Here is a 27,159-nt window from a genome sequence, read left to right on the forward strand (position 1 = left end):
ATTATTTTGGCTGAGGGCCACTTGTGTGTGGAGCACTTGACAGGTCACCAGAACTCATCTTTCAGAAGATATAATTTTAACAAATTATAGATAAAAAACAAATCATACTAAAAATCAAAACATCTACTATAACATTTAAATTGTATTTAAAAAAAAATGTTGTCCTGATTTATATTTTTCTTTCAGTAGTATATATAGAGGCAATTGCATAATAAAATAAAGTCTTATTCTTGTTTATTTTGTGTGTGGAGGGGTGGGGCAGAGGATGTGCATGTGTATGCGGGGGGCTGCCTGCCCGCTGGCAGGGTAGAAAGGGAGGTAGGGGACGCATGCAGCTCACTGGGTCGGTGCAGGTATGATCTGTGCCCCCCAATCCAGCCCATGGCTGATCCTGCAGCACTCCATATGGGGCTGAGACCCACATGGGGCAGCCTGCACTGCATTTCTACCCATGCCCTCCAGTGGTGCCTCCTTGGCTCCAGCCGGTAAACACAGCTTCCTGGCAGGGCTGCTCTTGCTGCTGCTGTAGCCCACCCGGGTGCTGCTTGGCCTCCCCCAACTCCAGTGGCTCCTTATCCTCTTCCTGCTCCTGTTTGCTGCTCCAGGTTGGGGGGGACCGGCTTTTGCCCTAGTGCACAGAGCTGCAGCTCTCAGCCACCTTCCACCCACTAAGTTGCCTACAGGTGGTTGCTCATTGCACTGGGTGGGCAGAGTGGGTAGAAGGCAGCCAGAATGAAGCTTCATCCCCACCCCCACCTAGAGCAATGAGGCAGAGGGGAGCTGAGCAGTAGCTAGGGAGGGTGCGCTCTGGCCAGAGTGGTGCCATCAGCAGGCGGGGGTGGGAGCCAAGGGCAGGCTGCCTTGGAGCAGGGAGTAGGCGGGGCTCAGCCCCCTGCAGAGCACCGCAGGAGCAGCCCTGGCCAGATCTGGCCCACAGGTCATATTTTGCCCACCACTGCTTTAGGTGATATGCTGATGCCTCAGAAAATTTGGCTCCTCTGCTGCTGCGCCATGTGCTGAGGAACACAAGCCATAATACTAAGTGAACCATAATACTAAGTGAGCTGATGGGAGCAAATGCTCTCCTACCTTCCTCATCCCCTTGCTAAGCTCCACCAAAGCGCCTGTCTCCCAAAACCTTTCTTGCTATACATGCTCCTTACTTCTCTGCTCACTCGCCTGTTCTCATTGGCTCACTTGAAGGAGTACAGAGCATTCCTGATGAGTTGGGAAGGCCAGTTAAACTGATCTGAAAACAAGTAGCTGATCCAAGCAACTCTGGAGTGACTACTTTTACTGCAGTTAGATTACCTGACTACGAAGTAATTCCTTCGTTAACTTTTAATATTTCAAAAGATAGCCTGTTTGAGTGACCCTCTAGCTCATATAGAAACAACAAAAAAGTATGAGCATTTAGTCTTGCTCTAAATGCTTGTTTTGACACATCAGTGATCTGGGAATCACTGCTGACACTTTATCTTTTGCTTGTTAGTGATTTTTTTTTTTTTTGACAGAATAGCACTTATCGGTACTGCAAGCTGTGACTTGTGTATCAAAGATGGGTGAAGTGATTTGTTTTAAAAAAGTAGTAGTATGCAATCATGTATGAAAGGCAGTATAAGAACAGATGCTCCCAGAGATACTTCATCTGTGATAGACTGTTGAAAAAACTAAAGTCTAATTTTAATGTTCTCTTACTATTTTTCAGCTGAAATTTTTAAAGACTGATTATGCTGAAAGAGAGACTCCTTTCCCATCCTTCCCTCTAGGCAAAATGAAGAATTTTCATAGTGCTCAACCCATTCTATTCCCTACTTTTGGTTCACGTTTCTCTCTTAAAATTTATTGTAGGTCCCTGAGTGTAATTACTTGGCTCTCACACTTATACTTAAGGCAGTTTCTTTTTCTGACATCCTCATTCTCTGTTAATGGCCTCTATTTTTCAATTTTGAGATCCTAAACTGGAAGGATTTTAACTTGTGTTTTTCTTTTTGTTTTAGGCTGTTTAGTAAGAAGAGACTATATCAGCTGCTATGCTACAAGGATGGAGTCTATTGTGTGGGAATGTGGCTAATCAACTTACCACCTTAACCTAATGCACAGTGCATAATAATGTGAAAAAGGAAAGAGAAGAGAAAATGATGTCTCTCTCCTATATCTTAAAAACACACACTTTTGGCTGGACTGGCCAAGCAGAATTCGTTCAGTACAGAGAGTATTCCGGTCTTTGAAGAACCTCAATCAAAGAATGAAACTCCTGACATTTAAAGCCAATCCTGCAGGTGCATGTCTACCTGAAAATGTTTAGTTAATAATCTGACGGGCCTCAGCAACTGGCCTCCATTCGCATTGTGGAAGGATGGCTGTTTGCTTGGTGTTCTGTTCTCTCTGGCTTCTGGATGTTTTGGTGGGGCACACAGGTGGGCACAGTTTATTTTCTTGTGAGCCTATCATCTTGAGGATGTGTCAAGACCTGCCATACAATACCACCTTTATGCCTAATCTTCTGAACCATTATGACCAGCAGACGGCAGCATTAGCAATGGAGGTGAGAATTTATCTACTTCAAAAATGTGTGTAGTGGGCATTTAATTGACCACTAAATAATTCTTAGCAGCTAGGAATTATGGAGGAATATAGTTCTGTGTAGGTTATTTATTCTGTCATCGTAGTGTCCTTCTAAGGCACAAGCTACATGGATGCTGTTTTGCATAGAAGTAATACAGTTATTCCACATCCATGTATGGTTAAATATATGAGAGAATGTGAACAGTTGTATTTATTTTCTAATGTTCTAAAATGTTTAGAGTTTAAATATTTAAGCAAATCTAGAGTACATGATTTGAATATTATGTCAGGAAAATGCAGGCTATTAAATAAATAACTGTTTTTTGTGAAGTGCTTTAACTTACACAGTGACACAAAATAACCTTGAAATCTTGGTTCCAAAAAGTGTGCCTTCGGTGGCTGATTTATTATTTTGCCTTTCTGAGTTGTTATTACAGATTATTTGCCTTTGTCTCAGTCTTGTTATAGAAAAAATCTTATGCAAATGGCTGCCTTAGCAACCTAATACTGTTGCTTTCCCAGGTTACAAGAATATTTGCTAGCTGGCTAAGCATTTAGTTAGGCTGCTTAGACTTGGAGTTCAAGATTCAGGCAGGCAAACTGACGTATAGAATGAGAACAGAACATGCTTCTGGCTTGAGTTTTGTTGGTTTGTTTGTTTGTTTGTTTAAATAAAGATGTTGGCTCATCCGGAACTACTTGAAAATTAAATAGATTTTATTTGACTTGAATCAAAGTTGGTCATAACAACAACGTTGTTTCATAAATAGAGAAGACCAAGGCTTCCCCCACTTTTCTAGGGAAGAGTTTACTGACGCACCCAACAGACTTACTCCAGCCAAATGAAACCAGACAATCTTAACCTTGAATGCCTTTTCTTATGCTTGAAAAATGTGTGCATTTGCTTCCCTAAGGTGTTAATTGAATAAGGCTAGAGATCTCTCAGATATGACTAGAGAGAGAAATATTAATGGAGAATTACATGATTACAGGGGATATTAGCTTCCCAGATATAAATTAAAGAACAAATGTTGCTAACAGTGGTAGGGCCTAGCTATTCCTGGATGTAATACCTAACTGAGTTCTTCTCAGAGTAGTTGTCAGACCTACAAAATTCACATTTATATACATCTCCTCAACCAACATATTGTCTTGCTACCAGCATATGAGCTACAGGTATGCTAGCTACCAGCGTACAAGCTAGAGGTAATAACTTTGACAAGTAATCACAAACTAATTTAGTTTTTAAAACTAAAGAGAAGGATAAACCTAACATTTTTTTTTTTTTGATTTCCAAAACACAGACTGAGAGTTAATGAAACCATAGTGCATAAAGTTAAAAGGGTTGTAAACTCCAAAGATTTGAATGAAGGGGGTCCTGGGACTCCTTTAAGTCAAGGATGCAAAGATATCTGGAATTTGCATCCCAAGTGAGGCTGAGGTCGCTCAAAATATTATTAAGTAGACAACCTATCCATTGGGGTGTGGGAAGAAAATAATAATTTTTTTTTAGTGAGAGCAAAAAGGTTTTTTGTACCATTATATAATTTATAAATAAATACACATATAATGGGGTGTGTGCTCAACATTTTTTTACTGATAGGGGTGCGTGCTCAAAAATTTTTTACTGATAGGAGTGCGCGATCAAAAAACTTTGGAGACCACTGATCTAGGCTAGCATTTCTCAACCTGTGTGTTGTGACCCAAAAGTGGGTCACAAGAGTATATGAAAGGGTCATGAAAGACTTCAAAAATGGATTCTCCTTCAAAGGAGAAAAACATGGGGAAAAATGGCTTGCCCCTTGCAGGCTATCAGAGTTCCAGCCTGCAAGGGGATGCTTGACCCTCCCTGCCCCACACACCTACCCCCTACTCCACACACTGGGGGCCTGGGAGTGGGGGCAGTGGGTCAGGAGTGAGGAACACAGGGCCAGGACTGCCCATCGATGTTTACAAGTGGTACGGAAAAAGTTGAGAACCATTGATCTAGGCAACTACAGGCCTTTTAGTTTGGCTTCGCCACTATGCAAGACCATGGAACTAATTTTGAAGGAAAGAATTAAGGGCCTGGAGGCCAATGGGGTGAAGTACAGCATCGTTTTACTGATGTTAAATCATGCCAGACTAACTGGTATTTTTATTTTAATAAAATAAATTATTTTTTAGACCAGGATAATGTGGAAAATCCGAATTTTTCAGTCTAGTTAAACGAAGGTTGAGTGGGGATATGACTGACTATTTTTTATAACTGCATTAGAGGAGTAAGCGTTAGGATTCATGAAGGGCTAATTGGGCTAAAGGCCAATTTTAGCCCGGAACCAAATGAGTTCTGGCCATAAATTAAACTGAGGCTGGAAATGAGAAGTTTTCTAATCACTGGAGGAATGAAGCACCGGCATTCCAGCCTGTGCTCAATGTATTTAGACTGCAGATTTCTCCTAGCAGTTGTCTGCAACAGGGTTGTGCTGCCTGAATTTTAAATTAAATTTAATTGTACTGATTTGATTTTGTGCACTTGAAGGGGAAAGTATTAATGCTATTGTAGGAGTTGCTGGGAAGAACTAATTTGGAGACTTCAACCCAAACGAACCTTCATATTGGCCTTTTGGCACAGCCCTGTGTTGATCAGATTTTTATGTAAACAGGGCCTTGGAGCCCTGGTTTGGCCTCTAATAGGTCGAAAGCAAGCTGTTTCTGAGTTTAAATCTGCACTAGGCTGCCACTGATGCCAGAACTTTTGATGGCAACAGCAGCCATCACAATCAAAATGCCAGCGAATGTGCACACCCATGCACCTCTGGCAGGTTCATGGGGCTCTGCTACCATAGCTGTGCTGCCAAGCGCAGGGAGGGCACCAGCTGCTGAATGGCCTGTGGCAGGTCTCTGAAGATGCAAGGGGTGTCTCCACATGCCTTCAGCCAGTACTGGCTGGATGCCCTGCTCTTGGCAGAGTGGCAGGTGTTGCTGCTACGGAAGGGTTTTTACTACCAATGCACTCTGGTTTGCTGTAGGGTAACTGCAAAGGCCCAGACAATTGTTTTCTTTGGTAATGGGACCAAGTGAGTAGCTGGAAGGGACGTTAGACATTCTGGATAGGCCTTGTCAGCCATCTCTGGATACACAGATAAGACATTCATGGAAGATGGTCATCCTTGACTGCAAGGGATTGCTGCTGATGAGAGACAAGCATTTGGGTACAATGTGCCTTTCTGCATTGGTCCAGGAAATGCACAAAAAGCAAGGAAGGAGATTTGCCTGGAATCTTGTCTAACACCTCTCCTGCTAGCAGAACTAGTGTAGACTGGCTGACTTTCCTTGCACCTTTATGACTTTGGCTTTGAAAAGGGATGTGAGGAAACACTTCCTCCTTTCCTGTAAGCTATTTTCCCTTACTGTTGCTGTAGAGCCCAGGTAGAAATTCTGTCACTCAGTAGGCTGAAGGACTTTTTTTGGATGGAACTGCCTACATCATGCGTTACCTCTTGTACTCTTTTCCCTCTTGTATATCTATACTGCAGTCTGTAACGTAATGCAGACACACCTGTCCCAGCCTTAGGTTAACATGAATATGATGAGCAGTCTAGCTCTATGCTGCTCAGTTGCTGTAGTCTGGGGAGCTCCATACTACTGGGGCTAGACTGCTTAGTCTACATTGCTGCAGCGTGGACATATACATCATAGGATGTATGCCTGTTCTGTCAGCAGGTTCAAAATATCCGGCTCGGCAGTGTTCCTTTAAGTGGTAGTTACTGACTGCATGTTATACTTCTGTATTGTGATCTGCTTTCCATGTTAGTCTTTACACACAAGACTTCCACACAGACTTAATCTCTAGGAGAGGATATGCTGCTAGGCAGTTGTGCACACTTTTCTGTGTACCTTATGTTACTCTAGGCTTTCTTTAATATCTGCACTTGGCAAGAAAAATGTGTCATTTTATATTTACCCTTGTAGCCATTAAGGAGAGTATTATTTTAAGAGAATGGGAGCACTTTAATAGTCAAGTGGTTGAAAATTACACTTGTGTTACAGCACTTATTTATAGAAGTTTCCTTTCTCAAACTTCTTCACGCGGTAGGGACTCTACCCCAGTCATGACTGATCTGTTTCATTGTGTTGTGTAACATGAGCAGTTTTCAAGATCAGTGACATGAAATGTTCACAAGGTCTTGTCAGTGTCACTTCATAACTGTTCAGCTTACTTACATTTAGAACCCCATAATAGTCTAAAAATGAACACTCAAATTATGGATTTTGCTATTCACAACAACTGCCAAATAAATGATTTTTGGAAATAGTGTCACCCTGTCTCCCTTTTCTTGCTATTGAAGGTTCTGGATTTCTTAATTTTATTATGTGTAGACTGAACACTTATATCATTTTTTGGTTATGTAGTGATGAGCATATGCCAGATTATTTGAACCTGAACACATGCAAGTCAACTGCTGATGTTTCTGTGCAACTAAATCAATACTGTCACTTCTGTATTATGTTGCTTCCATAGTATTCTCTCATATGAGTATATGGTGTTATAAAGTGTCAACTTCCAAAGAAAGCAAATGCATCTGTTTTATTTGCCAACAGAGTACTTGCTCTTTCCATATTCCTGAAAGAAAATCAACCATTTATTGATGAGACTTAAACCAAAAGCACAAGTCTTTTCCTTGTCTTTTAATAAATTTTCATAAGCATGAATTAGAAATACATATTTTATTTCCACTTATGTTTTCATATTCAGTTTTGCATCTATTTGTATTGGATGAATAAAGGGAAATGAAATATTATACTTAGTCTGCTGAGCAAAAGAGCTAGGCTGTTCTCAGTAGTAGCAGATGGCAGAAGAAGGAGCAATGGGCTCAAGTTGCAGCAAGGGAAGTTTAGGTTAGATATTAGGAAGAATTTTGTCATTAGGATGGTAGTAAAGCACTGGAACAGGTTACCCAGAGAGGTAACCTGGAAGGATGGAATCTCCATCCTTGGAGGTTTTGAAGACCTGGCAAGGCAAAGCCTTGGCTGGGATGATGTAGTTGAGGCTGGTCCTGCTTTGAGCAGGGGATTGGACTAGATGTGACCTCCTGAGGTCCCTTCAACCCTCATTTTCTGTGATTTTTCTATGAAAGCATAAGAATAGATGGAACTGTAATCAGATCCTCTTTCCTTATTTACTTTCAGGAAAGAAAAAGCCTTAAGCTTCCTACTGTGCCCCATCAATAGCGCTTTAATCTGGAGGAGAGTGGGGGAGGGCTGGCTTAATTCAGGGGGTTAGAGGGTCATTTTGTTCTTGAAGATTTCTTAGCTGAATGGTTCTTTTGCCTGCTGACCTACTAGTTCTGATTAAAACGTTGGTGAAAAATACTCCTTTATATGAGATATTACAATGAGAGTTTCTTCACCTCTTCACATCTAAGTGAAGACATGGTGGTGGATAGAAACAACTATTCAAACTTTGAATGTTGTTATTAGCATAACAGTCTGCAATGTTGCTATAATGAATGGTGAGCTAGAGTGGCAAATATTTTCAAAGCAAGCTTTTTCTGATTGAGCTGTCCATGTAGTTGAGCAAAGCTGCTAGGAGCTGTCCAGCACAAATCGGTACTATGCAGATGAGCAATTATTGATGCAAAAGTTCTAGAAATGCACAAATGTGTGGCATGTTTAGAAGGTGAGGATTTTTAATAATATGCTGATTAATGTATTTATTTATTTTGCTTTAGTATGAAGGAAACAGTATTTTGGTAAATGCAGAAAAGAGAAATATAAAAAATATCTTTACACAGTATGTGGGGGAAAATACCAGCAGTGGATCTATGTTAAAGTAGCTTTGTTAACATGGCCCACACTGGAGAAAAGGTCTTGAGGGGTGGTAATCTCCATTTGCTGTCACATTGACCATTCTCATTCCAATTTCCATGGGTAAAAAAAAATTTGGGAACCATAGTTGTTGTTACCTCTAACAAAATATATTTTAGAAGCTTTCATACAATTTGTAGATGGCAGAGATGGTTACTGCCATGTAGCTTTTGAACCCACCTGTTGTCTACCAGTTGGAAAACTGTTGTATTTAATTCATGTACAACTGGGGGAGAGAGTTGGATTAGCAGTCCATACCATGCCATTAATGTATAACAATAATCTGGTTGCTGGGTCTTGAATACATAGCAAAAGAATTAGGTGGTGGGTTGTTCATCATTGTTTTAGTCATAAGACATGGGCATGAATATGCACAGGAGATTTAGGTTCTCTTCCTCTTCTCTAAACTCGCAAGATTTTAAAGATTAGTTGTGTTTTAAGACTGACCCACCACACTCTGCACATGAAAGAAAGGGTGAAAGCATACTTTATCAACCTGTTCATTCCTTCAGGTATAATGCATGGAGAATATCATTCTGTATTTGGATTCAACCAGCATATGGAAACAAAATTTGAATCTTAATTGCCTTTACGACCAAGGTGTATTGCATGTATGTGAAGAACATTGCTTTTATTTACAAATGCAATTTAAAATAAAGATCTGCATCTTAATCAGCATGCATTCGTAATAGGTTTGCTGTCATGGAGGCAGATGTCTCTGCAGTGTAGTTTAAGCCTCTGCCAAATGCTGCAGATCTAAGACCAGAAGAATTATTAGGAAAGGTGGAACATGCACATGGACTCATTTCAAATAGTTGGGTGGCTGCCTACATATTTTGTAGTAAAATGAAGCCAGTTTTAGCCTTTTATGTGCTAGCATGAGCTCTGTATATCAATAGAAAGCCACTTGGTGATGTCAGGCAGGGTTTTTTCAAAAGCCCTGAAGTGTGTTGGCCACATCATTCATCTCCCCTTTCACAAACACACAGCTGTCTGTTTTCCTGATGCCTTTTCTCCTCTTCCAATAAAATCAGGTGTTTGAATCTGTTTTCAAAAAATAAAAATAAATTACTTCTACCTTTTGGGGACACATGAAAAAACTTCTTGGCTTATCTTCTGCCTTTTTTTAATGCTTCCTGAGAGAACTTGATTTGAGTTTGTAAATTCCGTTTTGCAGTTTCAGCTAGACAAATGATATAATCTTTAGATCATTGGTATGCTGAGAGCAGCAGTAAAGGTTTTGGGTTTTTTTAATGTAGCTATAAGGCCTGAGCTTGATTTCACAGGGAAGGGGGGGAAAAAAAATCTTTGGATCACTTTAAGTCTGATATTCATCTATGCTTCACTCTGTCAGCAAAGGACCTGGTTGGAACAATAGTGGATAATGCATTTATCAAGCTTCTTGATGCTACAGTTGGTGTTCCTGCTATACGTTGTCACTGCTTTAGTGAGATGATCAGTACATATAGATAGGCTTCCTCCAGAACTGTGGCTGGTTATTGCTGAGGGTTGGTTTGTTTTAGGTGAACAAAATGAAATGGTAGGAAGAGCTTAACTTTGTAGGTAGGGCGGGGGGAAATGTAGTAGTATCCCTTTTCTTCCTTTACTCATTTATCTTGAACAAAATTCTCCAGTTCCACTTGTTTGGATTAGGAGACTTGTGTATTCTTTTTCATGGTGTGCAAGTACTCAGGGCAAATGTGTATTTAGATCTACATAAGCTATCGGTGTATACCAGCGTTATCAAGCATCTGGCTCATAGACTTTGCCCCAGCCTTGGCTGGGATGCAGAAATCTTCAGTGACAGCCAAGTGCCCAGGCAGCACTGTGGAAGCAGTCCTAGCACTTTGTCTTGTTCTGATGACAGTTGCCAAGCACTCACAATACCAGGCCACTCTCACTCGGGCACTTGCTTGCTGCCCCAGAAAGGCACAGTGCTGGCTTCTTCCTGTGGTGCTGCTGGGGCTCCAGCTCTCAGCTGGGTGCTTGGCAGCCACCATGGGAACAAGCTGCAGTGCTGCTGGGATTCCAGCAAAATCACTTGGCCATCAAGCACCCGAGCAAGAGCTGCAGTGCTGGAGCCCCAGCAGCACTGCGAAAAGAAACACGGCACCACGGCTTGTTCCTGTGGTGGCTGCCAAGCATCATTGATGCCAGACTTCCCTCTGGGCCCCTGACTACCTAGGGCAGGCACCAGGTGTGGCAGCCCTCCAAGACAGTCTCCGCATGCAGTGCAGTCCCAGAACAGCCACAGTGCATACTGTCTGCACTGGATCCAGTATGGGGGATCTGTGGGCCTGATCCGGCCCATGGGGTTACCCTGCACCACTCATCTAGCCTATGGACTGGTCCAGTGTTGCTCATCTAGCCTGCAGGGCCAGATGTTTGACACCCTTGGTGGAAACAGTACAGCATTTGTATTGGATGTTCTATCTGGCTTATTTTAAAATGTTATAGAGATTTTGTTTCAGCTCCTTGATGGTAGAATAGATTATTACTTGGCTTCTGAGCTCTTGTTTACAGTTTATAAGTGCATCATTCCACTCAGTGTTTTGCTCGGCATTTTTCAAACTGGCAGCCCTAAGATGGGATTATTAAATGTACTATCTAACAAGTACTAATGCAAATGTTATCTCTTGCATTTTAATTCTGTGATCGTTAGTATAAATTTTGCTGGCTAGTTGCAGTCTAGGTTCATCTCTAATCGGTAGACTTTAGATAAGACTTCAGGTTTTATACTAAATTAAGTTGGATGTTTTTCACATTGTCTCCACTTGCATACACTTGCCACCACCCAAAATAACAGATTGTCTGCTCATATTCCTTCCCACCAGATCTTCCTGGTAATATTGGTTATTTTACTTTTTAGTTCAGCTGCTGTAGAGACCTCCCTCTTTTTTCCCTACGCGTCCTTCTGGTAACTGAGATTGTCTAAAGAGTCTTCAGATTTAATCTGTTAGCAGCTCCTTTATGATGGAGGGTCTCTATTGAAACTGTTTGCACTTGCTGTTCTATCAGAGCCTGAGTTTGTTTTGCAGATCATAGTTTGAGGTCTGCATTTTATCTACTGCCAAACACATAGCTTGTTTAACTCTAAAAGGTACCTATTGCATTGCTGGTCACTTGGATGGTGATTTTACTAATAGGCAGTGGTGGCTGATAAATGTTATATTATTCTCTATTTAATTCACAATATTTGCTCAGTTCTAAGGCTCAGCCACAGTAAGTGTATAAGACAAGCGGATTGGGTGAGGGAGACAAATTGGGTGAGGTCCTAAATAGGATGGGGGCAATTTTTGTTTTTAACTGAGTCAGGACCAGTAATCACAGCACAGTATGGTAAGGCTGCAGCTCTTGTATGCATTTTTGGAATTTGAATTTGAAAGAGAACTGGGTGCTGACTCTGTATTTTGAATGAAGTATTGTCACCTATGGTAATAGCAGGAGAGAGATTTGAGACTGGGAGTGCATAAGTAAATGTCTCTAACATGACACAGATCATGCGTAGGTTATTGTATCGGATGCACTCACCTTTTCACACACATTGTCTCCCTTCCCCCTGCCTTCATTTGGTACTCTGCCCACTTTCAGGAAAGGAATTGTGTGTAGTAGTCGATTCACTTCTGTCCCTACTTGTGAACCATGTACAGTTCCCATTCATCATGGAATGCAACAGTTCATGTGGGGATTGTGTACAGCATTGAACCAAGCCCTGTGAGAGATTGAATGCTCTTAATTCAGCCACTGAATCTGGAAGAGCTCTGCACTTTCAAAAGTTCAGACCATATCAGACTTGTACCCTTAGTCCTCTTGGAGTGCCAATAAAATAAGTATTTAAAAGCAATTTTTTCAGCCATTGCAACATTTGCTACAGCTGATGCTTGGGAGGTGGGGGGTTTGACTAGAGTGTGCTGATGTGCCTGTTGGTGTGTAGAAGAAAACGGGGGATCCTGGCTAGTTGATCATGGTCCTCTGCTTAGGGACATAGTAATTGCTAAATTTGGGGGTTGGGAAGGAATTTTTTTTTCTAGGTTACATTCACACAGACTGCTGTGTAGCATGAAGCACAGCCATTTTCTCCTAGGATCAGGATCTTCTGAGTATATATTAACCATCTGCTTCCCTGTTATTGCAGTAGGGGAGGGCATTGGCAGTACTGTTAGTTTTCCCCTGCTTTTACTTTATGGCATGTTATCAGGTGTTCCTGTTGTTTGTGGATATTGTTCCATGTAGCTGTAGCTGTAGGTGAGTTAATGGCAGTGTAGGGGTCTCCAGTTAATTGCCTGTGAAGGCAGGGGACTGGACTCTGCCAGGAAGGCCCCTTCCAGTCTGATGTTCCTATACAGCAGGGCTGTTCAACTGGTAAGCACCCAGGGGCTGCACCAGCATGAGCCATGGGCACCCTGCTGCACTGTACACCTGTGTGGGTGTCCTCACTCCATTTGCCTGTGCAGCACTGTCCTCCTCTGAGCTCCCTGTGATGTGCCCCACTGCCCTGCCCTCTGGAGCCCAGAGACTGGTTGCTGCCTGCAGCTGGGGCAATGGGGGAGCAGCAGCTAGATGGAAGCTGAGGGGCCACATGTGGCCTCCCAGTTGGACAGCCCTGCCATAGAAGATGCAATCAAGTGAAAACATGACATGTGAGGGGAGGTGGGTGAACATTTTGCACATGGCACAGGGACAGAGCTGTAATTGAATTAACAGTGTTTTTATTAAATGTAATGGTAATTGATGATCATACTTCAGTATACATTTAGCCAGTTCAATTGTTTTTTGAGTAATGCTAAAGAGGGAAAAAAACTTGACTTTCTTGTTTCATGTTTTAGACAGATTTATTGGTTGAAATTTAAATTTGTTGTGCATACCTAAGCTGTATTATAACAGTGTTATCAAAGGCTGGGGTGTTTGTTGCTGCATATAGTTCAATCCTATATTGCTCTGAGTGCCCATGAGAGACCCTTTAGCTTCCACTGAAGTCGGGAGAAGGAGAGGGCTCAACTTCTTGAAAATGAGAGCTGTATGCAGAAACACTGGATCTGATTTTTTGACTCCTACACCAGTTCCACTTAAATACGACTCAGGTTGCTGCAGTGGAGTTTTAAATGGATACCAACCTACTGTCATGAGACAAAAAATCAGGAATCCAAGGTCTATGGCTGGAAGTGCAAGTTTTGTGTATGAAGAGTGAATGTCTGTGTGGTGATTGCACTTAATGGTGCCTTCCATGTTTTCTTCTCATCTTGGGGATTTGGCTGTGATCCTCCCACCCCGTCCCTGCGCCCAGCACAGTTCCCATGGTTACCCAGCCCTTTGTAGAGGGACAAAGGTTGGCATTCTGCGTCTCAGGAGCCAAATTCTGCCCTTTGACTCGCTCCCCTTTTCACACCCCTTGCGAAGCTTGGGCTGCTACGCTTGAAGGCTTGTCAGCAAGGGGGTTCCCATGACAACGGGGATGAAAATTTGAAAGGAGGAGAAGAGTTGAATAGAAGCTCAAAGGCCTGGTTAATTTGAATCTGAACAAGGAAGGAAGGCTCCTTGTAGTTCATCTTTGTGTGTTGTAGGAACCCGAAATTTATCTTGAAAAAGTTGCTTTTCAATTTGTAAACTTGTTTATATTCCCTGTTTCTTGATTTATAGAACAAAAGTTGTCATGTTTGAGGCAGTGGGCAACAAGGAACATCTTTCTTTTTAAACCCAAGGACAGAATTATGATCAGGTGGTGTCTCTCTCCCCGGCTTGCACAACCTGAACATTGCTTGGTTTCATAAATCCACATCTTTCTACTCTCTTGTATGAGTTTAAAGGGATGGTGATACTATCAGTATAAATGTTTGTGAATCCTCCCTGAAAGATTTACTCTTCTTTTTGTGAAGTAGGGAATGAATGCCTGCATGTCAAAATGGGAAGTCCTGTCTGGTAACTATGTTCCACCTGGAGGATCAGTTCCTGCTGTACATGGACTAGCCCAGTGGTTCTCAACCTCTTGTGTACCAGGACCCGACTGTAAACATCAATGGCCAGTCCCAACCTAGTGCCCCTTCCTCTCGACCTGCTGCCCCCGACCCCCAGGCCCTAGCCCCCCAGTGTGTAGGGCGGGGGTGGGGGCCCAAGCAGCCTCTCGCAGGCAGGAACTCTGCCAGCCTGCAAGGGAAAAGCTACCATTTCCCACGTTTTTCTCCTTTGAAAGGAGAATCCATTTTTAAAGTTTGTTCATGACATATATTCTTGCAACCCACTTTTGGGTTGCAACCTATAGGTTGAGAAATGCTGGAGTAGACAAATGTCACTCTGATATAAAAGAAAAATGTAAAAGCAAGATTTTTATGGTTTTAATTTTAAGAAAATAGGGGGGTAGTTAGGAAGGTTTCTTTGCCTCCGTCTTCCTAAGTAAGGACCAGAACAGCCACCTCCCTGCTGGGCCCCCCTCGGGCCCCGGGGGAGGCACACCTGGGTCACGGGTTAGCGAGGATTTAATTAGGGAGCTTCTGGAGGGACTGGACATATTCAAGTCAGCTGGCCCGGATGATCTCCACCGTAGAGTTCTAAAGGAACTGGCCGAGGTCATTGCAAGTCCCCTGGCACGGCTTTATGAGCACTCGTGGTGCTCTGATGAGGTACTGGAGGACTGGAAGAGGGCCAACGTGGTCCCCATCTTCAAAAAAGGCAGGAAGGAGGACCCGGGAAACTATAGGCCGGTTAGTCTCACCTCAATCCTAGGCAAGCTGTTCGAGAAAATTATGCTGGCACACACCCAGGAGGGGCCAGCGGGGGACTGCATGCTTAGGGGCAACCAGCACGGGTTCATCAGTGGCAGGTCCTGTCAGACCAACCTGGTGGCCTTTTACGATCAGATCACCAGATCATTAGATGTAGGGGTAGCAGTGGATATCGTCTTCCTGGACTTCCGGAAGGCTTTCGACACTGTCTCTCACCCTGTTCTCATTAAGAAACTGGGGGGCTGTGGTGTAGACATCCACACAGTCAATTGGGTCGCCACCTGGCTGGAGGGCCTCACCCAGGGGGTGGTAGTGGATGGGTCCTTCTCAACCTGGAAGGACGTGGGCAGTGGCGTCCCCAAGGGCTTGGTTCTCGGGCCCTCGCTGTTCAACATCTTCATCAGTGACTTGGACGAGGGGGTAAAAAGCACCCTGTTCAGATTTGCTGATGACACTAAGATGTGGGGGGACATGGGCACACTGGAAGGATGCAACAGGCTACAATCAGACCTAGACAAGTTACAAGGGTGCGCGGACGAGAATAGGATTGGTTTCAACACAGACAAGTGCAAGGTGATGCACCTCGGGAGGAACACCCGGCACCATACCTACAGGCTGGGGAACTCCCTTCTTGTCAGCACGGAGGCGGAAGGGGATCTGGGGGTCATTATTGACTCCAGGATGAACATGGGCCGGCAGTGTGGGGATGCAGTCAAGAAGGCCAACCGCACCTTGTCGTGCATCCACAGATGCATCTCGAGCAGGTTCAAAGAGGTGATCCTCCCCCTCTATGCGGCACTGGTCAGGCCGCAGCTGGAGTACTGCGTCCAGTTCTGGGCGCCGCAATTCAAGAGGGATGTGGACAGCATGGAGAGGGTCCAGAGGAGGCCACTCATATGATCAGGGGACAACAGGGCAGGCCCTATAAGGAGAGGCGACGGGACCTGAACCTGTTCAGCCTCCAAAAGAGAAGGCTGAGGGGGGATCTTGTGGCCTGTTATAAACTAGTTAGGGGGGATCAGCAGGCATTGGGGGAGTCACTGTTCCCCCGAGCACCGCCAGGAGTGACCAGGAATAACGGTCACAAGCTGGCAGAGGGGAGGTTTAGGTTGGATATCAGGAGGCGCGACTTCACGGTCAGGGCGGCTAGGGTCTGGAACCAGCTTCCAAGAGAAGTGGTGCAGGCCCCTACCCTGGGGGTGTTTAAGAGGAGGTTAGATGAACACCTTGCTGGGGTCATTTGACCCCAGTACTCTTTCCTGCCATGGCTGGGGGTCGGACTAGATGATCTGCTCAGGTCCCTTCCGACCCTAGAAACTATGAAACTATGAAAATGTAATGTGAAAAATTAGGGAAAAGGTTCTTTTAAATACAGGATGCCCTTGTGTCTCTTCAGCTGGATGTATTATGGAAGTATTTGCCTTTTTTGGGAAGAGTAGTGGCATATAAATCTAACACACAACAATTCCATTGCTAAGGCTGTGTTGTGATTTCTGCTCAAACCAGACTTCCCTCTCTTATACATGCAATGAATTTGGTTTCCAGGTTTGATGCACTAATTCTTAAGATGCCCTTTCCATATATTTCCGTTAGAATGTCTCCTAACCTTTGCAGAAGAAACATTTTTAAAATGTTTATACCTGTTCCTTCACAATTGCACTTTAAAATGTTTCTTGTTAAACTATCTCAATTCCAAAAACTCCAGACTTGGCTCACATTGCATTGTTCCAACATCTAAATTTTGATTCCAAAGCTCTTGTAGAATTAAAATTAAGTACAAAAATTTATTCCTGTAGTTAAAAATAGTCTTACTTGAATGGCATCATAAAAAGCCATCAGAACTCCTCAGAGTCCTCTTTCTTTCTGCCACTGTAGAGGCAGATGCTTTTGTGTTTGAGCTTCAAGCTGTCAGGCTGAAAATTTTAAGCTTGAGCTCATTTTCTCGCACTTTACCAGTCTCCGTTAGTAGCCTGGATCACAGTGTACTAGAGAAGGGATTGTTGCATTGAAGTCAGTGTTGTGAAAGATCCTTCATCAGTTTGTCTGTATGACATGACTTTCTGTGCCCCATCAGAGAGGAACCATAGAGAGAGAGGGATCTCATGAGAGCTGCTAGGCTTAATGTCTGTGAGGTGGTTGCTAGATTTCGGAGAATAGGAAGCTGTGAAGTTTACAGAGGAGCTAAGGAATAGACGTCATCTTAAAAAAAAAAAAAGCCCCTACTCATGCACCTTTTCTCTCACCACCCAGTTGTATCCCTTGAGACGAAGAAGGCTGGAAAACAAATCTGCTACATAAACCTCCTATGGTTTTTCAGAGCAGAAGTGCCCCTGACTAATCTATACTTTGCCAGATGAGCTCTGCTGTGTCTAACCAGACAGGGCTCATCACAGCAGGATTCTTGCTGCCTTCTTTTCCCCACACCTGATTGTGTCTCATTGCTAATCTCATTGTTTTAAAACATGTTTATGTGAACATAGATTTGCAGGATTAAGCCATTCATTAAACATGACAGGAGATGGTAATGAGCACGGACTACAAAGCCCTTTAGCTTTGCCCTCTTAGTTCATCTGACCTGTTCTTGTAGCATCACTCCACCCATTCCTTTCCACTTGTCTCCTTAGTTTTCTTCCTCTGCAGCCCCCTCTGCATTTTATTCTGTGCCACCCCATATGCATGGAATGTATTTACTAATTCAGCAGTGCTCGGCTTTCCAGCCCCACAAGATGAATGAGTGGCATGGGCCAATCTGTGGGCTGGATCCAGTCTGTCTGGGTCTGGGCTGGTACAGTCTCTGTCTGAACTGGCACTCCAGCCCAGCCCGGTGCTCCAGATCTAGCCATGAAGCAATTAACACTGCTACCACTCCTGTGCTATCAAACTTCCAGGCCTGTGGGAAGTGCCATGGGCTGGACAACATGGTCTTGTGGGCCAGAAGTTAACTACCGTTGCACTAATCTGGTTGGCAAAGTTACTGTCCTCTGCTTTTAAGTACCTCCTAAAGGCTGACCTGTTCCCCAGTGCTTATGAAGAAAAAATTGCCAGTTTACATCATCTGCTCGACTTACATAAAAAAAATTCTGTCACTGGAATGCTTTTGATCCCGTTATTCTATGCTCTACTTTTACTTAATGGTTACATCATACCATTGATTCCTCTGTGTTTCTTCATTATTTTCAATCTACAGTACCATGTCTTTTAAGAGTTGTTGTTTGGGGCAGAAAACTATGGCTGCTTACAGACATAAAAAAACCCAAAAAAACAACCCCCAAACCACTGCCCTACTTTAAACTCCATGCACCCCTGCGCCGAACCCAGTGCATGCCCAGAAGAGGAATCACATTAGTTGGACTGGGCTGGCCCAACGTCTGTATAGATCAGGCGTTTTAGTGGGACTTTATTGGCACTTTTATCTAATAGCTGATTGAATCAGCTGTTAGATAAGAGCACTGAAAAGCCCCGCTGAAGCGTCTGATCTATACAGATGCTACAGAGCTAGATTGAACTAATGCGCTGCTTCTACCTGTGAAACACTGGGTTTTTGAGGGGGGGTTTCCATGTCTGTTAGCACCCTATCTGTTCAGTAAATTAGTTCAGGAAAATAGTAAGCATGCTATTTGAATGCCCCACAAACAATAAATGTAAATTTTTCAATCATTTTATGTAATGAATATTCAACTGAAGGGAAGAACAGTCAGGTTTTTTCAGGATTTGGTTTTATTTAATCTAATAACTCTCTTAACATTAATTGGCTATGTTCCAAATCCAAACCAACTAGGAGCATACTGATCTTCAGCATACTGCCAATTTGTGTTGAAGAGCTCCTGGTCACTCTGAACTGCTTCTACAAAGCATATGAAATGCTTAGACTGTCTGTCAACTTCATGAAAATAAAGGTACTTCAATAAGTCTCAAATGCCTCTACACAAACGCTGGTAGTATGGGCAACAAGCAGGAGGAACTCACCCTCCTGCTGGCTGACACCAGCCCGGACATAGTGAGGATTACAGAAACGTGGTGGGACGAAACGCATGATTGGGCGGTCAATGTCAAGGGCTATAGGCTGTACAGGAGGGACAGGATAGGAAAGAGAGATGGGGGCGTGGCGCTCTATATTAAGGAGGAATACACATCGTCGTTAATTAGCAAGGAGCCAGGGGAGGGGCACTCTGAAGTGCTTTGGGTTAGAGTACAGGGCAGTCGAGGGGAAAGGGACTTAACGGTGGGAGTCTACTACAGACCTCCCAACCAGGGAGAAGAACTTGACCAGGAATTCTTGGGTCAGCTCACAGAGGTAGTGAAGGCTAAGGATGTAGTAGTCATGGGGGACCTGAACTTCCTGGACATCTGCTGGGAAGAGCAGTCAGCCAGGTCTGACCGCTCACGTAGGTTCTTGGCCAGAGTGCAGGACCTGCATCTAACCCAGGAGATGCACAGCCCCACCAGGGGGGACACCTTGTTGGACCTAGTGCTGGCCACGGGTGATGACCTGGTGAGGGGGCTGAGGGTGCTCGACCACCTGGGCGACAGCGATCATCGCCTGCTGGAATTCACCATCCAGCGCAAGGTGGCAAAGGCATGCAATAAGGCAGCAGCCCTAGATTTTAGGAGGGCGGACTTCAACAAGCTAAGGAGGATAGTTGGAGAAGTGCTGAGGTCCCGGAGGGGAGGGGAGCCGGGTGTCCAAGGAGAGTGGTCACTCCTTAAGGAGACAATCCTCCAAGCCCAAAGTAAGGTAATCCCAACAAGGATCAAAGGGAGCAGGAGAGCACACAAATCTCCGTGGCTCACCAAAAGCATCCGGGAATGTCTCCTTGCTAAAAAGGAGGCTTACACCCAATGGAAGGAAGGGGTCATCACCAGGGAGGGCTATTCTGCAGTTGCTCGGGGATGTAGGGGGGTAGTTAGGAAGGCCAAGGCAGAGATGGAACTGGGGCTAGCTTCCCAGATTAAGGACAATAAGAAGTCCTTTTTTAAATACATAGGGGGTAAAAAGAAGGTCCTGGGTAATGTGGGGCCCTTGCAGGACGCCATGGGGAACTTGGTCGTCACAGCAGACGGCAAAGCTAACATGTTTAACGATTTCTTTGCCTCCGTCTTCCTAAGTAGGGACCAGAAGAGCCACCTCCCTGCTGGGCCCCACTCGGGCCCCGGGGGAGGCACACCTGGGCCACGGGTTAGTGAGGATTTAGTTATGGAGCTTCTGGAGGGGTTGGACGTATTCAAGTCAGCCGGCCCGGACGATCTCCACCCTAGAGTCCTAAAGGAACTGGCCGAGGTCATTGCAAGTCCCCTGGCACAACTTTATGAGCACTCGTGGTGCTCTGATGAGGTACCCAAGGACTGGAAGAGGGCCAATGTAGTCCCCATCTTCAAAAAAGGCAGGAAGGAGGACCCAGGAAACTATAGGCCGGTTAGTCTCACATCGATCCTAGGCAAGCTGTTCGAGAAAATTATGCTGGCACACATCCAGGAGGGGCCAGCAGGGGACTGCATGCTTAGGGGCAACCAACATGGGTTCATCAGTGGCAGGTCCTGTCAGACCCACCTGGCGGGCTTTTACGATCAGATCACCAGATCGTTAGACGCAGGGCGAGCAGTGGACGTCGTCTTCCTGGACTTCCGGAAGGCTTTTGACGCTGTCTTTCACCCTGTTCTCATTAAGAAACTGGGGGGCTGTGGTGTAGACACCCACACAGTCAAATGGGTCGCCACCTGGCTGGAGGGCCTCACCCAGAGGGTGGTAGTGGATGGGTCCTTCTCAACCTGGAAGGACATGGGCAGTGGGGTTCCACAGGGCTCGGTCCTTGGGCCTGCACTGTTCAACATCTTCATCAGTGATTTGGACGAGGGGGTAAAAAGCACCCTGTTCAGATTTGCTGATGACACTAAGATGTGGGGGGACATGGGCACACTGGAAGGATGCAACAGGCTACAATCAGACCTAGACAAGTTACAAGGGTGCGCGGACGAGAATAGGATTGGTTTCAACACAGACAAGTGCAAGGTGATGCACCTCGGGAGGAACAACCAGCACCATACCTACAGGTTGGGGAACTCCCCTCTTGTCAGCACGGAGGCTGAAAGGGTTCTGGGGGTCATCACTGACTCCAAGATGAACATGGGCCGGCAGTGTGGGGACGCGGTCAGGAAGGCCAGCTGCACCTTGGCATGCATCCACAGATGCATCTCCAGCAGGTCCAGGGAGGTGATCCTCCCCCTCTAATGCGGCACCGGTCAGGCTGCAGCTGGAGTATTGCATCCAGTTCTGGGCACCGCACTTCAGGAGGGATGTGGGCAGCATGGAGAGGGTCCAGAGGAGGGCCACTCGTATGATCAGGGGACAGCAGGGCAGGCCCTATGAGGACAGGCTGCAGGACCTGAACCTGTTCAGCCTCCAAAAGAGAAGGCTGAGGGGGGATCTTGTGGCCTGTTATAAACTAGTCAGGGGGGATCAGCAGGCACTGGGGGAGTCACTGTTTCTCCGAGCACCGCCAGGAGTGACCAGGAATAACGGTCGCAAGCTGGCAGAGGGTAGGTTTAGGTTAGATATCAGGAGGCGCTGGCTAGGGTCTGGAACCAGCTTCCAAGAGAAGTGGTGCAGGCTCCTACCCTGGGGGTGTTTAAGAGGCGGTTAGATGAACATCTTGCTGGGGTCGTTTGACCCCAGTATTTCTTTCCTGCCATGGCAGGGGGTCGGACTAGATGATCTGCTCAGGTCCCTTCTGACCCTACAAACTATGAAACTAAGAAACTAACTATAAGTCGCCTCAAACCATCTAGCTGGTCCTCCACATATTACAATTAGAGGCTAACCCTTGGAAAATGTTGAGCATTTCTTATACCTGAGTAGCTACCTTTCCCAACAAGTAGTCACAGATGCTGATTTTTCAGCACCAGATAATATTTCCCAGGGCTGCCTTTGGACATCTCCAAAATTATATCTTTGATCGTGACATCAGTACCCAAACCAAACTTCTTGTGTGTGAGACTGTCATCCCTACCCTGTTGTATGGTGTGAATTTTGGGCTAGACATCACAAATACCTGAAAATTTTGGTATGTTGCTGTGGCGGGCCAGTAGGGGGCGCTCCTGCGTTGAGCCACCCACCTCACTGCACCCGACCACCTCCCAGGCTGGGGACGCCTTGCGTCCGACTGACCCCCTTCCTGGAGCACACTCACTAGCCTGGGGGTAACGTAAGCTGCCACCACCCCGAGAAGGGACTCTCTCGGCCCTGTGTCCTCAGGGAAACACAGGCCTAGTAGTCCTGCGGGTACTCAACCCAGTACAGGCACTTGGGGCACTTCCCCAAGTCGGGGGCCAAAAAGGAAAGTCCCTCTTAGTCCGCAGACCTAAGGGGCCGCTTAGGCATAATTTAGATCCACCCCTCTATAAGTTTTCTACATCGGTCACAAAGGAGAACTTTATTGATTATAGGGGTAGGGTGAAAATAAGGTACAAGATAGAGCAATATCATAGAAATCCCATAGAGCAAAACAGTCTGGCTGAGGTAGCCTTTTGATCGCTCATCTGAGTTACTGCCAGCTATATATCTAATCAGATCTCAAGTAGCTTACTCACAAGCATCATCCCAAGGCTGCTGGAGATTCCCTCTGGAGGCAGGCCATTCCTAGCTCATGAGTTATGGGGGAGAGAGCCAGTTTCAGATGGTCAAGCTCCTCTCTTAAGTCTAAGTCCCCCGCATGGCTGCTGCCCCCTCCTTCTGGGCAGACTTAACTTATAAAGTCCCTGTGACCTTGTTCACCTGGTCCAGTGGAGGCCAGCACCTGTTGGCTGTCAGCCAACCAATTTGAAATACATCACTCGTTGCTGGGCAGACTCTAGCCCCCCAGGTAGATGCCCCTCACCCAGGTAGCTGATATCAGTCCTGTAGGCAGAGGATGCAGGTTTCCCCCTCCCACAGGAATGTCGCCAGCTCAGATTACCCAAAGAGAGAGGGTAAGGGTGTGCCTCCTCTGCTGAGCCCATCCTAATCACATTGTCACCGAGCAGAGATTTTTGGGGAGAAACAAAGGTGGCTTCCTGTCACAGTTGCCATCAGCTGTGATTTTTCTCTTTGGAAAATCCTCCGCATTGACTGGAAGGAAAGAAGGATGTGTTCTGTCTCAACCAAATGCTACCACCATCAAAGCAGTGTTCATATGGTGCCAGCTGTGTTGGACAGGGCATGTCCTAAGGCTGCCAGGTAGCCAGCTACCAAAACAGGTTCTCTACTGCCAATGGTCAGCACTCGAGATGGGCAAAAGAGATTCAAGGACACCTTAAAGGCAAATCTAAAGAAATGCCATATTTAGATTAATATCTGGGAAATTTAAGCACTGAATTAGCAGTGATGTGATGTACAACAAGGCATCAGCCATTTCCAGAAAGTTTGCCTCACTATGGAGGTGGATAGATGAGAGAAAAAGGGAAAGAGCTCTATCCGCAGTAGCAAATGTTTATATTATTACAATTACTTCTATTCCCTTTTTGTAATATCTTTCTTTTTTCCCTTTACCCCTTCTGAGTGGTACTTGTGACCTCGTTAATACAGCACCGAACACAATACTCCATGTTTTCAAATTTTCTACCTCCCATGTTCCAGGCATGTCCTTAACTATTTTGCACAACTGATTGCTGGTTTTATTGTAAAAAGCTTTTTAAAAATATCAAAGCTTTAAAAATGTGTACATCAACACAGTTTTTAGTCTTCAAAAGCTTGTTTGAACCATAGTGATTGTTGGACCTCTGTAACTAAGATTAAGAATTTATTAGTCTTAAAATCTCTATGTTGCTTCCTGATGAGGTAAATTGGTCCATTAAATGGAATAGCTCCTATTAGTTCACTTTTCTTTTTTAAATATTTAACTACTGTAAAGAGGTGGCCTATGTCTGAATTTTAAAAAGATTAAGTAGGCTCATGTTTCAGTAAGCCTTATATCCTTCAAGTCAGTTTTAAATATTCTATAGATTTCATAGACATTAGGGCTGGAAGGGAACTCGGGAGATCATCGAGTCCAGCCCCCTGCCCAAAGGGCAGGAAGTCAGCTGGGGTCATAGGATCCCAGCAAGATAAGCATCCAATTTACTCTTGAAGGTGTTCAATGTAGGCGCTTGAACCACCTCCGCTGGCAGACTGTTCCAGACCTTGGGGGCTCGGACAGTAAAGAAATTCTTCCTTATGTCCAGCCTGAAACGGTCTTGCAGGAGTTTGTGACCGTTCGACCTCGTCATCCCTTGGGGCGCTCTGGTGAACAGACGTTCCCCCAGATCCTGGTGGTCACCTCTGATAAACTTATAGGTGGCCATCAGATCACCCCTGAGCCTAGGCTTTTCCAGGCTAAAGAGTCCCATGGCTCTCAGCCTGTCATCGTAAGATCTGTTTTCCTGACCTCTGATCATGCGCGTGGCTCTCCTCTGGACTCTCTCCAGCTTCTCCACATCCTTTTTGAATTGTGGAGCCCAAAACTGGACACAGTACTCCAGCTGCGGCCTCACCAAGGCTGAGTACAAGGGAAGAATGACGTCCCGGGATTTGCTCGAGAAGCATCTATGGATGCACGCCAGCATTTTCGTCACTTTACTACCGCAGCATCGCATTGCAGGCTCATGTTCATCTTGTGGTCAATGATGACCCCCAAGTCTCTTTCTTCTGTAGTGCTAACCAACGTAGCACTGCCGAGCCTATAAGGGTGCTGCAGGTTTTTCCTCCCAAGGTGGAGAACCTTGCATTTTTCGGTGTTAAACACCATCAGGTTCTCGTCCGCCCATTTGCTGAGCTTGTCCAGGTCAGCCTGGATCACCCGCCTATCTTCTGGCGTGGGTGCTTTACCCCAAAGTTTGGTGTCATCGGCGAACTTGGCCAGTCCACTCCTGACTCCAATGTCCACATCGTTAATGAAGATGTTGAACAGTATGGGTCCCAGGACAGAGCCTTGAGGGACCCCACTGGTCACAGGGCACCATGATGAGTGACTGCCATCAATCACAACCCTCTGGGTCCGACCACGGAGCCAATTTCCCAGCCAGCGGATCGTGGTGGAGCCAAGGCCACAACTGGCCAGTTTGGCCAAGAGGTGATCATGGGATACCAGATCAAAAGCTTTTTTGAAGTCAAGATATATGACATCAATCTCTTCTCCCTCGTCCAGATGATAGGTCACCTGGTCGTAGAAGGAAATGAGATTGGTCAAACAAGACCTACCCGCAACAAACCCGTGCTGGCTGTCCCTTAGAATGCTAGCCTGGGCCAGTCCCTCAAGGATGGCCTCCTTAATAAACTTTTCTAAGATCTTCCCAGGATAGAAGTCAGGCTAATGGGGTTGTAGTTAGCCAGATCCACTCTCCTCCCTTTCTTGAAGATCGCCACCACATTGGCCTTCTTCCAGTCTTCGGGCACTACACCAGAGCGCCAGGAGTTTTCAAAGACCCGTGCCAGGGGCTGGGCTATGACGCTCGCCAGCTCCTTGAGTACCCTGGGGTGCAGGTTGTCAGGGCCAGCTGACTTGAAGGTATCCAGCTTCTCAAGGTGTTCCTTCATGAGGTCAGCATTTCTGGAGGGGAGGGGATCCCCCTCACCCAGATCTCCCTGTCCCATAGCAGGCATGGGCATCCCATGGGACTGATGAAAGACTGACGCAAAGTACCTATTTAATAGGTTGGCTTTTTCCTGGGCGTCAGTTGTCAGTTGCCCCATCTGGTTTAGCAGGGGTCCAATGTTGCCCTTGCTTTTCCTCCAGCTCCCCACATATCTGAAAAAGGACTTTTTGTTGTCCTTGATGCCTGAAGCTAGTTGGAGTTCAGTTGCAGCCTTGGCTTTCCTGGTTTGGTCCCTGCAGGACCGGACCAGCGCGGAGTAATCCTCCCTGGAGGTGAATCCTGTCCTCCATCCTTTGTAGGCTTTTCTTTTTAGCCACAGTAGGTCCACTAGGTCTCTGGAGAGCCAGGGGGGCTGCTGTGCCTTCTTGCTGCCTTTCCTCCGTGTTGGAATAGATTTAGCTTGTGCACTGAGGATTGCTTCCTTGAGAAGCAACCACTCTTCTTGAACTCCCCTCTCCCTGTGGTCACGGTCCCTGAGGGCCTGACCGACTAGCCTCTTGAGCTTGTCAGAGTCGGCTTTTCTGAAGTCAAGGACTTCTGTGTTGCTGACTGACTTGCCAGCTTTACGGCGGATGGTGAAGGTGATCAGCTCGTGGTCGCTGTCACCCAACTTCCCATCAATCACTAGGTCGCCGATTAGGTCGTCCCCTGTAGCCAGTACCAGGTCAAGCAGCGCTTTGTCTCTTGTTGGCCCATAGACTTCTTGAGTCAGGTAGAGGTCATCCACGCACGAGAGAAAGCTTTGCGCCCGCTCAGATTTAGCTGAGTGATCTTCCCAGGAGATGTCCAGGTAATTGAAGTCACCCATGACAACCAAGGTCCTGGAGCAAGCGGCCTCAGTCAGTTCTCGGGCGAACTCCTGGTCAAGCTCGGGACTTTGAGTGGGAGGTCTGTAGTAGACTCCCACCGTTGTGTCCCCTGTGCCGAATTCCCCACGAATTTTCACCCAGAGGGTCTCTAGCTGTCCATGCCGGTCACCAACATCAGCTTGCAGGGACATGTAGCTTTCCTTCACATAGAGAGCTACACCCCCGCCCCTTTTGTCAACACGATCCCTCCTGTACAGGGTATAGCCCTCTATACCCGTGGTCCAGTCATGGGTGGAGTCCCACCAGGTCTCTGTTATCCCAATGACATCATATTTCTTTGCACTGAGCAGGAGGACGAGCTCGTCCTGCTTGTTGCCCAGGCTCCTGGTATTAGTGTACAGGCAGGCAAGTGTGCCCTTGGGGGCTGTTGCCTTGCCCACAGATTGTGCCAGGGCTGGGGCAGGGGTGGGCTCCCTTAAGTGCCCCCTTAAGTGCCTTGGTCCGCTGGCTTTGCAAGGGCCGTTCAGCGGGCCAGCAGGGGCAGTAGTCCCCCCATCTCCCAGCGGGCTTAGTTTAAAGCCCGGTGAAGCAGGTCAGCCAGCCTGGCTGAGAAG

The 27,159-nt window shown here is 45.8% G+C and overlaps 1 protein-coding gene across 3 annotated transcripts in view; it reads left to right on the forward strand.

The window, feature by feature from the left end:
* Nucleotides 1–27,159, forward strand: part of FZD3 (frizzled class receptor 3) — a 98,883-nt gene that overhangs the window by 5,484 nt on the left and 66,240 nt on the right. For all 3 annotated transcript variants that reach the window (XM_090024994.1, XM_090024849.1, XM_090024906.1), the window contains exon 2: nt 2,001–2,548. In XM_090024994.1, coding sequence (XP_089881120.1) covers nt 2,360–2,548 — 189 coding nt within the window. In that variant the 5' untranslated portion in view covers nt 2,001–2,359. The remainder of the gene's footprint in view (nt 1–2,000; nt 2,549–27,159) is intronic.

The sequence above is a fragment of the Crocodylus siamensis genome, chromosome 1, assembly GCF_052110815.1.
Source record: "Crocodylus siamensis isolate JL-2025a chromosome 1, ASM5211081v1, whole genome shotgun sequence".
NCBI lineage: Eukaryota > Metazoa > Chordata > Crocodylia > Crocodylidae > Crocodylus > Crocodylus siamensis.